This window comes from Dendrobates tinctorius, unplaced genomic scaffold, assembly GCF_039654945.1.
Source record: "Dendrobates tinctorius isolate UK_male_01 unplaced genomic scaffold, ASM3965494v1 ptg000384l, whole genome shotgun sequence".
NCBI lineage: Eukaryota > Metazoa > Chordata > Amphibia > Anura > Dendrobatidae > Dendrobates > Dendrobates tinctorius.
This window is the reverse complement of record NW_027362050.1, coordinates 2,411,332-2,424,336: the sequence shown is the minus strand read 5'-3', so window position 1 is coordinate 2,424,336 and position 13,005 is coordinate 2,411,332. Positions and strand designations below refer to the sequence as shown.

At 41.9% G+C, this 13,005-nt stretch overlaps 1 protein-coding gene across 2 annotated transcripts in view; it reads left to right on the top strand.

The window, feature by feature from the left end:
- LOC141076031 (cathepsin W-like) overlaps window positions 1-10,601 on the top strand; it is a 44,246-nt gene extending 33,645 nt beyond the window's left edge. The window contains exons 10-12 of one of the 2 annotated variants that reach the window (XM_073563287.1): window positions 7,256-7,314; window positions 7,569-7,690; window positions 9,960-10,079. In XM_073563287.1, coding sequence (XP_073419388.1) covers window positions 7,256-7,314; window positions 7,569-7,658 — 149 coding nt within the window. In that variant the 3' untranslated portion in view covers window positions 7,659-7,690; window positions 9,960-10,079. Of the gene's footprint in view, window positions 1-7,255; window positions 7,315-7,568; window positions 7,691-9,959 lie in introns of both variants that reach the window. The other variant, XM_073563286.1, reaches the window with a different exon arrangement.
- Window positions 10,602-13,005: the final 2,404 nt, after the last annotated feature.

Here is a 13,005-nt window from a genome sequence, read left to right as displayed (position 1 = left end):
CCATCCCATAGTCAACCATTATGACATCATAATGAGCGTCGGGACTTGCAACCTATGATGACATCAGCATCGCCATGGCAAACATTGACATCATAATGAGGGGCGGGGCTTGGTACACACACACTTTTTCCCCATTATGTAGATAGGGGCAAAATTGTTTGGTGAATTGGAACGCGCGGGGTTAAAATTTCACTTCACAACATAGCCTAGGACGCTCTTGGGTCCAGACGTGTGACTGTGCCAAATTTTGTGGCTGTAGTTGTGACGGTGCAGATGCCAATCCCGGACACACACACATACGTACATACATACAATAGTTATAGGACCAGCCAACCTGTCTATTGAAATTTTACTTCGGATTCAGAGCATGCTCAGATAATACTACCATGACAAATCGGTTATTTATGTATTATATCATGCCGGTGATGATTTATTTTGTGTAGGCTTTGAGCTGCCGTTACTACAGCACTATTTGTGTAATCCGAAACCCTATCATCAACGTCATGATCTCATGCAGAATCTTACCTTGACACGTTTTTTCTGTCTGGCACCATATTTGTCATCTTTGTACTTTGCCATTATCTCTTAGCTGCTATTGTTCTATCTACCTCCTCTCCATAGTTTGTGACAATTTAGTCCACCTTAGTCACTGCACTATTTATCATATTACGTGTATTGCTAGGACCTTCTAGCTGGATATTGGGGTTTTTTGGTTGTAGTTTGAGGCTTGAGAGGTTTATCCGTTTGGCCACGGACTTTTTAGGCTGATAACGGCTGGTATACAGGCAGGCACTGGCAGGTACGGCTGATATACAGGTGGGCACAGCAGGTGTAGGCTGGTATGGCTGGTGTACAGGTAGGAACAGGAAGTGCAGGTACACAGGCAGGCACTGGCATGTCCGTGATATATAGGTAGGCACCGAAAGTGCAGGCCGGTATAGCTGGTATACAGGTAAGCATGGCAATTAGAGGCCAGTATGCTGATATATTGGAGAGCACGGCAGGTTTAGGCAGGTACTTCTGGTGTACAGGTAGGCACAGTAATTGCAGGCAGGTATGGTTGGTATACAGACTTGCAGACAAGTGCTGGCAGGCATGGCTGAAATACAGGTACACAAGGCAAATATGGGCAGACAGGGACAGGACAGGTAAGATGACTGGCAGGTATAGGGGACCTGAGAATTAGCAATTGTGTAGACTGCTGACATTAAACATTGCTCAGACTCCTCCCTTCAGGTGGAGGTATCTTAAATAAGCATCTCCGAGCCATTGGCTGGGGACACTTTAGGACAGCGCACGCTGTCCCTTTAAGAAGGATGGAGCAGGCGCCCTTAGCACAGTACCCTTGGATCTGTGAGCAGTGCAAAGACCCTGGCCAGCAGACAGAAAAAAAGGAAGTGAAGGACGGGGGCGCGGAGATGAGTGAGTCGGCGTCCTGGTCGGGGAATGGGAGCTACATACAGTTGTGTAAACAATAGAAAAATTCCTTAGCCAGTAGTGTAACTAGAGTCCGGTGTGCCCAGGTGCAATATTTGGACCTTGACCCCACCTCCACTTTGATCAGATGTTTGGGGCCTCGTAGCAGTCTGGATTCTAAAAAGACAAATGTGTTTGCCCCGTGTGATAATGTTCCCATCTTGGAACCTTCTTGTAATAATGTCTCTCATCATGGGCCACTTCCTGTAATAACGTCCCCCATCCTGGTATAATGTTCCCCCATCCAGCGCCCCTTCCAGTAATAATTTTCCCCCCTCTTGGACCCCTTCCTCGTATAATGTCCCCCATGCTGGCCCCTTCTTGGTACAATGCCCTCATGCTGCTTCCAAACACATTTAAAAAAAAAAAAAAGAAAAATTATTTTTCATACCTTCCTCCTCTTCCACGACGAGCAGCTTCCTCGTTCATAGCCGGTGAAAAGACTGGCAGTTGACTATGGCGCACTAACCAGGGGCGGTGCATGACATTAAAGCCATGTACAGCCTGTGAAGGGCACACAGAAGCCAGCTGCTGGCCTCCAATTGGCCGGCAGCGTGTATTGCATTGCAGGGAGCTGGTGGGTTTCTGCACCGGAACACTTTTCAGCTGAATGTGTGTTTTCGTACACACATATAGCTAAAATAGGCGCTTGCATTGGCAGGCTCTCGCCTCTCACACTTGCCTGGTCACAGTCGAAACCTCTGCGACTGCAATCGTTATGCCCCTGGCCTTAGCTCAGCAGGTTAGTGTTATTAGGAAATAAAACACATTGTACATTAATACAACTAGGTGTGTACATCAGGGGAAATTTTTATTTTGTATTAAATGTATGTATTTTTGCTGAATATAACTTTGGCATTAGGATTTCATGAATAGGGATTTAGTTATTTTAGCTTTGACAGCCTCTCACATACAGTAGTTGGCTGCAGAATGAGTTAACACTGAATCTGTTAGTGAGCTGTAATCTGACAGTGGGGTGTGCAACTCATTTTTAACAGAACTCTTTTAAACTGACTTATGAAGTTTGTCGTGGTTATATATAAAAAGGAGCAAAAACCATGCTTCAGCACTGTTATAAGGAGTTTAAAATCTTTCAACCTTTATTTCCAAAGTTTTTTTTAGGATCAATACAGATAGACATAAGCGTTACCGTTGACACATTTTGAGCAGCTACGATTAAGAGCTGGTCCATCTGCTCGAAACGCGTCAGCGGTAACGCTTTAAACTCTCAAACCAGTGCTGGACCATGGTTTTTGTTCTCTGAGTGCTACATAGAAGTCCGCCGGGACTAATCTGCGCACATGTATCCGAGTGATCTGCTAAAGTCATTTTTCTATATATGATAAAGGTTACAAACCCTCTGGTCATAAACAGCTGATTAGCAGCTTTAGTATTTACTTAGATATAAGACAACCTGCACACTTGCGTTCACAGACACAGCGCTCAGCCACCGCTAAGCTCCGCCCCCTGCCACACCTCCTCCGGTCAGCTCCTCCTATGATCGCATGATGCTGCATGCGATCAGCGTACCCTATATTTAGCGTTGGGTATGCTGGACGTGCGTTGTTTTGGCCGGCGCATGCGCGCTTTTTGCGATGCGCCAAGCGCACAAAAATGCAGCAGTGCGTTTTTGTGCGCTCGGCGCAGCACCAAAAGGGTGCAAGCGCCGACAAAATCATGCCAGCGCACGGCCAGTGTACCCAACGCTAAATATAGGGTACGCTGATCGCATGCAGCATCATGCGATCATAGGAGGAGCTGACCGGAGGAGGTGCAGAAGGTGGCGGAGCTTAGCGGCGGCCCTGCGCCTCAGAACGCTAGTCTGAAAGTAGCCTAACCTGTAAAAGCTAGAACAGTTTAATAATTTTACACATAGATTTTCTTTTGAAGAATCTTTTGGAGCAGGCCACTAGAACTTGTAATCTCTTATACTATATACTGCAATACTGTAGTATAGTATTGCAGGTATACAGCGGCAATAACAATGAGCTAGGAAAGCCAGAACGTTGAGTACTGAAGTAGTTTTGTGCCACGTGAATGTGGTAGTTAAAGGGAATCTGTCACCCTTTATTGAGATATCATATAATGATATCATTCAATTGTGTGTCACATAAGGATTCTCTCAGTACTTTTGCTTCCCCCTGACCCCGCACCTTTCATGCATAAATACCTTATTTTTTATATCGGTTCATATGTATGTAAACTGCCGCTGTCCGGTCTGCTGGGCGGGGCTCATTCAACTGCTCCCCCCCTGTCTTGCTCTAGACAAGAAGAAATGCGTAGAGCAAGACAGGGAGGGGGGAGCAGGTGAATAAGCCCCGCCCAGCGGACCGGACAGCGGCAGTTTACATACATCTGAACCAATATAAAAAAGGTATTTATGCATGAAAGGTGCGGGGTCAGGGGGAATAAAAAGTACTAAGAGAATCCTTATGTGACACAGAATTGAATTATATCATTATATGACATCTCAAAAAAGGGGTGACAGATTTCCTTTAAATAACGCTTTCAACATTTGATTGCGACACTTAGGCCGGGGTCACACTGGCGAGGAATATGGACAAGTGAGAGGCGTTAAAAGCACACATTACACACAGACAAATTATTCTCCATGGGGTCCCTCGCACCAGCCGTATATTTCTCATCCGTATCCTACGGTCCGTGCCAATCACAGCATGCTGCGATTGTCAGCGTACTACGCCCGTAATACGCCAATGCAAGTCTATGGGTGCGCAAAAAATACGGATTACACACGGACCACACATGTGACTTGCGAGAAATACGCACCCGGTGTCTTTTAGAAAAGCCGGCAATTCAGTGCACTATACAGTAAACTCACACTGACAGGTTTTATAACACAAACGAAAAATAGATATAGACACGTAGAATGTGTGTATATATATATATATATATATATATATATATACACACACACACACACACACACACACGTCATTGAGACAAATATATATATATATATATATATATATATACACACACACACACACTTCACAGAGTTCTTCATAGCAGAATAGCCGCTAAATCAATTGCTGAAATGACACATGGTTACATACAGTAAACCATTTAAGGGGTTAATTGGTTGTAAAAAAATGTGTGGACTCCCGCATTAACAAATTACCGCGGGAGCCCACACATTTTTTTACAACCAATTAACCCCTTAAATTAACACCTACACCTCCCAAATTTTACACATCAACCCTCATCTAATTACTAATGAAAGACATACAAAACAAAACATGAAATGAAATGGTTTACTGTATGTCACGGATTTACTGCGACATAGAGGAGCCGGAAGACCGCAACGTCTGATTTCTCCTACTCTTAGAAGCACTTCATCTTATTAAACAGTGTAAATTTCTTTTGGCAGTGCAGGGGTTAATCTGCTCAGTTGAGAGCTCCTGGAAGCTTCCATGTGTTAAAGCCCAGCTGTGCACTGTTAGCCACTCCCATCTCCTACATAATCTGGGCCCGGCTTGCACTCATTGTCAGGACTAGCTTATGCTCTATGGGTGGAGGTTGTTCTTGGTTATTATAGAAGGCGTTTGGTGGATTTATCTGTGACTGTTGGTAGGTTTTGACATATAAAAAGTAACAAATGGGCACCATCATGATAATACCAATAGAAAAGTTACTAAAGGGATCACTACTTGCATGTAAAGTAGACCAGAGCAAAGTGAAAAAAGACCATGCATATACGTAGGATCACCACACAGAGTACAAAAGGATATAACAAAAAGTTTTTTTATTGTTTACAAAACCATAGACACCACACAGTTTAAAAACATTTAAAAATACACTAAGTTGAGACAAACATGGTCACTAAAAAAATTGATAAAGAATAATCAATATTGCACAACCACTGGCTGCAGATGATTCATTATTACACTGAGAAAAGATCATATAGACATGCTGCGAGTACAACCCCATAAATATACAATAGATCTAATCCATATACACAAAGAGGAGCAACAGGCAAATAACAATGGCTACTAATAGTATTAACTATTTGCGCTTTAAGATAGTGTTGGTTTATGTATCTATACCAATAATATTGCGGCATTGCATGCGTGACATTTATGTACCAATGACTTTCTACTACTGAGAGCATGCGCACTTGACTTAATAGTATAAGTCTTGCCCTTAAACAACTATGGGTGAGCCACTGCGCATGCGTGCTACTTGTACATGCGCTCTTTGTGAGTTACTCTGGGTACGCAAGCGCAGTACGGGTATTGACCCTTATTAGTGAATACCTTTGGGTGTTTCGCTGCGCAATGCCGTAGCATAATGCTGTCTACTTTGGGCGCGCAAGCGCACTATAGGCTTTGACTCAGATCAGCCGGAACTTCCGGGTGATTCCTTGTTTACCATCGCAAAACGGTGCTGTATACTCTTGGGCGCGCAAGCGCACTACTGATTTTGACCTTGAGCAGTGATCACTTCCGGGTGACTCATCGCGTGTCACTGCAATTCCTCCTGCCGCCTCCATGCTGCCGGCAGCCAGCTGGCAAGGATTTACAACTAATTATTTATGTTTAAATAGCTGAACTGAACAGAACCGGATACACTCACCATGAGAAAGACACCTTGAGTGTCGGAACGCATGGGTCTCCACACACCATTTTGGCTGCATGACTGCTTCCTAGATGACGGGGCGACTGGGTACTTTCCTTGACTGACTGGGCTGTGGTGAAGTATTAGTCCACGTAACTGTATTCAGGCCAGTAGCCTCTTCACCAGGACCTCTTCCCACTTAGGGCACATGAGTTTGAGCTGTAGCAGGAGTTCATTAGTAGCCATTGCTATTTGCCTGTTGCTCCTCTGTGTGTATATGGATTAGATCTATTGTATATTTATGGGGCTGTACTAGAAGCATGTATATATGATCTATTCTCAGTGTAATAATGAATCATCTGCAGCCAGTGGTTGTGCAATATTGAATATTCTTTATCAATTTTTTGGTGACCATGTTTGTCCCAACATATTGTATTTTTAAATGTTTTTAAACTGTGTGGTGTCTATGGTTTTGTAAACAATAAAATACTTTTTGTTATATCCATTTGTACTCTGTGTGGTGATCCTACGTATATGCATGGTCTTTCTTCACTTTGCTTTGTTGCTAGGTTTTGAATAAGTGATAATTCCCTTTATTCTCCTGCTTTGGTTTAACCCCATCCTCCACTCCCCGATGCATTCCTCTGTTATATGTGTCGGTATATTTGTATGTTTGCCATTTTTCGTTACTCTTCTTTGTATTACCTTGATTGTCAGGTTAGTATATTACAGTACACTACTACTCCCCCCATCCCTGGGTGGGTGAAGGGTACAGACTGAGGGCGGATTCAGGAGCTAAGGCAAGGTACGTGGCCCCGGCATCTTCACCATCAAAAGTAATCCAGTAAACAGGGCAAGCTAGTGTGCCCCTAGCGTTAGGGACAGGGAAAGACCCCTGATCCCGGAACACCCGACAACAGAGTTGTAACAGGAGGTTAGGAAAAGACTTTAATAACTGTGGCCCTTTACTTCCTCCCTACTGACATGTTTTAACCATAAAGTTTAACTATTGTTTGACAGCTTGGTCTAATTTCTTATATATGCTTAGAATTTTTCATCATCCAGTTTTCAAGTTGACATTAGCGATATTATCATTGTTTGATAATTTGCTTATTTTAGCCAAGGAGGCTCACCTACAATATGTAAGATAAAACATTTAAAGTGACATGCAAGCTAAATCTTATTATTTTATTTTTTTAACTAGATAAGAAGCAACCTCATTGGATCTTAAAAAACAGCTGGGGGGAAGATTGGGGTGAACAAGTAAGTATTAGTTGTACTATTAAGCTACTTTTAAGATGTTAATACAGCCGTTTTGGGGTCTTACTTTGACAGTGTTCACGAAAAAAAAAAAATCTGAACTTTGTAATGATTGGAGACCAATGATTTCATATGTTAATAAATTGGATTTTTATAGATGTGGCAATTTCAAATATTTTTTTTTTTTTATTTTTAACTGATGAGGGATAAGTCAGTTTTTATTATCTTTTTTATGATATTACAATTTACTTTTGCAGTACCCTTTAGGGGACGCTTGCTCACTTGTTCTATATACTGGAAAACTTTGGCATTTCGAACAAGCCACAGAAGTACCAAGATGGTGGTGACGGGTTTCTTCATCAGGCTTCTGGCTGCCATGGTAATCCATCGGCAACTGGCGATCGTGTTGTAGGGTAGTGATGGATGGACTAAATGGCACAACTTAAATGTTGCTGTCAATCACTGACCACCGCATTTAAGGGTAAAAGCAGCAGCGATCAGAGCAGACATCAATCCATACTGTTAGAAGTTGGTGCTGGCTATATACTACAGCCAACCACAGCTCGCCCATCCAGACCGGCTCCATGACGGATATATGTCGTGGAGGTTGAAGGGGTTAAATTCTGGAAAATTATTGCTGAAATTAGATTCTTTTTATAGGCACAGCTAGTTGGCTAAATTTAGTGTGTGAACTGACAGGTATGTAGAACTTGGGGGTAGCAATCTACAAATCTCATCATATGAAACAGAAAAACTTCTCAAAAGCACAACTAAGAACACTGCATGTAAAGGCTCATTTACGTCAGTTTTTACTCTCGCCTACCATGGAAACCTTCAAAAGGAACCTGAAGACCTACCCCTTCCGACAAGTCTGTAACCTGCAGTAACCACCGATCCACCAAACCGCTGCACGACCAGCTCTACCCTCGCCTACCGTATCCTCACCCATGCCTTGTAGACTGTGAGACCTCACCTCGCAGGCAGGGTCCTCTCTCCTCCTGTACCAGTCGGCGACTCATTTTGTTCAAGATTTGGTACTTGTTTTTGTTAGGTACACCCATTTTCACATAAATGATAATAGCAGAATGTTAAGAAACCTCCATCAATTTTCCTTTTTTATTCTAAAAAACTGAAGTTACTGTGACCAAGCTCTGAGGGTGAATGCACACGGTGCGGATTCTTCTGCAGTTCTGCAGCAGATTTGGCCCTGCAAGTACCATTTAAGGCTATGTGCACACGCTGCGGATTAGTCTGCGGATTTGTATCTGCGGAACCGCAGATAAAACCGCAGCTAAAATGACCTGCGGCTTATCACCTCTACAATGGAGATGGTAAACCGCAGCAGAATTCGCAGAAAAGTGACATGTCATTTCTTTCTGCGGATTCAAAACCGCAGCTTTTCCGCAGTTAAAAATCCGCAGCATGTGCACACTGTCTGCAGAACTGCTGCAGATCCAGCGCAGCGGATCCGCAGAAAAAACCGCAGCGTGTGCACATCGCCTAAGGCTATGTAAAACAAAAACCGCTGTGCACATGCTGCGGATTTTTCCGCGCAGATTTGGTGCGGATTTAAAACTGCAGCATGTGTCACTTCTTTTGTGCAGTTCTGCTGCAGTTTTACATCTGCTCCATTATAGAAATCGGCAGGAGGAAAACTGCAGGGGAAATCCGCACAAAAACTGCACTAAATCTGCAGGTAAAATGCAGGTCATTTTACCTGCAGATTTAGCAAAATCTGCACGGAAAATTCCACAGCAGAATCTGCAACGTGTGCACACAGCCTGATGGTAAAAACAGACACTGACCAAACTCGGATGACCCTCAAAAACTGAAAACTCAGTGTTTTTGTGTACGAGAAAAATCACTGATGTCTGAATGAGTCCTACAAAAACGGAGAACAAGGATGAATTCTCATTGCCACACAATAAGAGAAAAAAGAATGTATCTACCTGTGGCAAAACATTTTTGTATACCTGATCACAGCAACATGGATATGAAATTACTGGTATTGAAAGGCAATTTCAAATCTCAGAGAGACACAAGGGTCTGCGAGTATAAACTCATGACAACCTTTGACACCCTCAGAGCAGGAATGAATGGGTCTCATGGATTTATGTCTTTTACATCAATTAAGGAATTTGCCCCTAAGATTTTGTGGGGGCATCACAACACAGAACCAAACCCCAAACAGAGGACTATAAAACTTTCACACTCCTTATCTATGAACTATTCCAAAATTTATGGCCATAACTGTCCATCACTCTCCCATAATGATAGTTTTGATTCACGTCACTTGTCTTATCTTTTGCATTATTTCTGTGCTGTGTTGTGTGTAAATATATGATTCTTCAGATTTTTTATTAGTCAATGCCTGATGAAGAGACCTGATTAGTCTCGGAGGGCAATGTGTTACCATCTTTTCAGTTAGCCATTAAAAGGTATCAACCACTGAGGACTCTCAATTCTGAATATGAGCCCTAACATTTATCTATCTACTCCTGCATGCTGTGGTATTTTTACAATCAGTCAAATGTGATGGATTCTGCCATGGTGGATCAGCACGGAGACTTCAACATGGATGTTAATAGAACCTTGAATGTTGGTACGTTATAGTAACATGAATACTAATCGTTTTTCTTTTTTTACAGGGATTTTTTAAACTCCATTTTGGTTCAAACATGTGTGGCGTTACAACTTGGCCTCTAAGTGCTGTTGTGACCTACCCAGGATGCAGGTCTTACACATGTCCGCCCTAACAACGTGTGCTTCAATATTGATTCCTGTGCTGCGCTAAAGGGGCCATCGGCAACCAACCATAACCAATCCAAGAGGGAGAATGTCGTAAAGTAATAATAAAAGCATTACTTACCTGGTAAATGGCCTTGTGTTCCACTGCTGGGTATTCATTTAGTGTGCAGCTAGCAATTACATCACATCCACACATGTGACTGCTGCAGCCAATCATTGCGTCACAGGGGAGTGACCGCTGCGGCTGGTGACTGGCTGCAGCACAGTAATCAAACAAGAATGGAGAGCAGTTCTGGTGCAGCAAGTGATTTACCAGGTAACAAATTATTTTATGGCAACCCCAACCTAATTTTATTGCAAGACAGCCACTTTGTTGGCAATTAGGAAAATACACTTGTATGGAACTTAGTAATTAAGTGTCTTGCTGTAACTAATAGGATTTTTTTCTGTTAAATATACAGGGATGCATTGTGTTGCGTTATATTAAACTGGATCATGCATAATCAATGTGGAAGAATATTAAAGCATTTCTAGTAAATTAAAAAAAAAATTGCCTTTTGTTCTGCATGTTTCCAAAAATTTGAATGACCTCCAATATAGTCATTGTTATATCCATCATACAATGTGATTCAATATGTAGGTGCCAAATTAGTAACTCTGATTGATTTATCATTTAGATTTTAACAGTCCTCAACTTTGAGGGTTAAAATTTTCTTTAAGTACCATATGTCCATGTAGGGGACCAAGCCAGCATGTGGAAGAAGGTGCTCTGGTCAGATGAGACCAAAGTAGAACTTTTGGAGGACTAAATGTAAAATGCTAAGTGTGGCAGAAAACTGTAGATAAGCCCTGAAAGGGAGTTGTGGTATCTTATATCGGCCAAAACTGCTGACAGGTTCCCTTTAAGTGGCTATATAAAAAGTACTGCACCAGATGTATTAGCTCTTCCATTTGGTAAACCATTGATTGGAGAAGATCCATGTTATATACCAGTTATTCTGTTAAGGTGATTCATCAACATGTAATAGGGCTTCCATCGGCAGACATGGCACATGGTCCAAGGGACATCTGTTTTCATCCATTCTCTCATACACAGTGATCTAACCTTTGTGGCAGACTCCCCCATGGTAGAGTTACAGGGATTAGGTGCTGGCCGGGCACAGGAGTTGAGGTTAGAATAGTCAGCAAGGTCAGAAAAAGAGAGGTGAACAGGGGAGTAGCCTGGGTCAAGTCGAAGGTGTCAGGCAAAAGGGTCAAAAAGTAGATATCAATCATGGGTCCTTGGGGTTACTAAGCAGAGTATCAAGCAGGTTAAAGTGCAATGTGAATAAGTACGGTAAGTGACATCGAACAGGCGTCACAAGATTTAAAACCGGGAACAATGCAGCTCTAACAAGTCCTGCCACTGGTTCACCGAACAGCCCCAGTATGAAAACCTAATTTACAAATATTAGAAACAGGAAACTAAGTAAATGGACAGATGGCCCAACAAGAGGAGACTCTCCGCATGGTCCAGAAGGAAGAACATCACTTACAGTACCTAACAGAGATGTAATATTGAGCATCAGCTGGGTGTCCATCAATGACAACATAGCCGCCACCATGGCTGTCAGCCCTGCTCAAGGAGTAACTGCACTTGACAGTGAATGTAGACTGTGCTAAAACTGGATAAAATCAGTATGGTATACAGTAAGAGGTTTCCACATTGAGTTTGTGGTGCATTTTGGATACTGCAGATATTCTGCAGAATTTCTGCATCAATAAGCTAAATTAAGTTACTTGCGTTCAACTGCCCCTTTCATCCATTAATGTTTATCATAGGTTTTTCTCCTGTTTTATTTAGAACTTGGCTTGCTAAAAAGAAACAAACTGCTTTGGAAACTTTTTTTCTGGCTGAATTACCTAGCTTTGTCAATATTATGTGCATTGTAAGTAACCTGCAGAATAGATATGGGGGGGGTTTTCCACTGCCAGAAACTAAAAGAAGAGAAAAAAATATAATTTCTACATCTCATTCAAGTCTACGAGGAACATCTGTGAATAAAATGCACAACACAAAAGATATTACAATGCTGCGAAAGACTAAGTGCCTGATTCATCAAAGCTTGTAAGGCAGAATTCTTCATAAAAAGCTTTGCTAAATAGCATAATTTTGGCACAACGTGAGGCTGCTCTAAAATGTCTTCGATATGACTTGCGTTTTTTGTGAAAGTATCAGAAATTTGGTGAAAATTTTGGAAACGTCACAATTTGCAAACTTTTAATTCTTATTCCCTTAAATCAGAGAGTTATGACTACTTTACATCTGCATCATTTTTGAAACATAAAAAAAAATTAAGAAGTTAGAAGGGATAAAAGTTGATCAATTTCAAATTTTTGCAACAAAATTTATGCCCGACCAGTACATTCACTATAATGAGGCAGAGTTACTATGGACTCTGTCTGGCCTCTGTTGAGCGTTTTCCTTCCTTTCAGAAGTGCACAAAACTGTGGCCAACGGCACTTATGCATGCTTAAAAAGATGGACAGCGCCAGATCAAAGGCCTCCATCTGCCTTATTATAGGGAATCTTCCAACTAGGGTTCTGTCTGATTCACGTATTTAAAAAATTTACACAGAAACACCGGTGTAAGCAATCAGTGTAAAATAAATGTGAGCTGAGCCTTACTGCGATCTTTGGGAGGCAGAACAACAAGTCAACAGCAAGCGCAGAATTGATTTTATTTTTTTACGCCGTTCCTCGTGCGGTATAACTGATTAGACTACTTCATTCTTCGGGTCAGTGCGATTACAGTGATACCAGATTTATATCAATTTTGTCATGTTTGGCTGCTGTCACATACTAAAAGACTTTTTTTTGCAAAAACAAGTTTTAGCATCTTCATATTTTGAAAGCTATAATTTTTCCATATTTCTAACGACAATCATGTGAGGGGCTTATTTTTT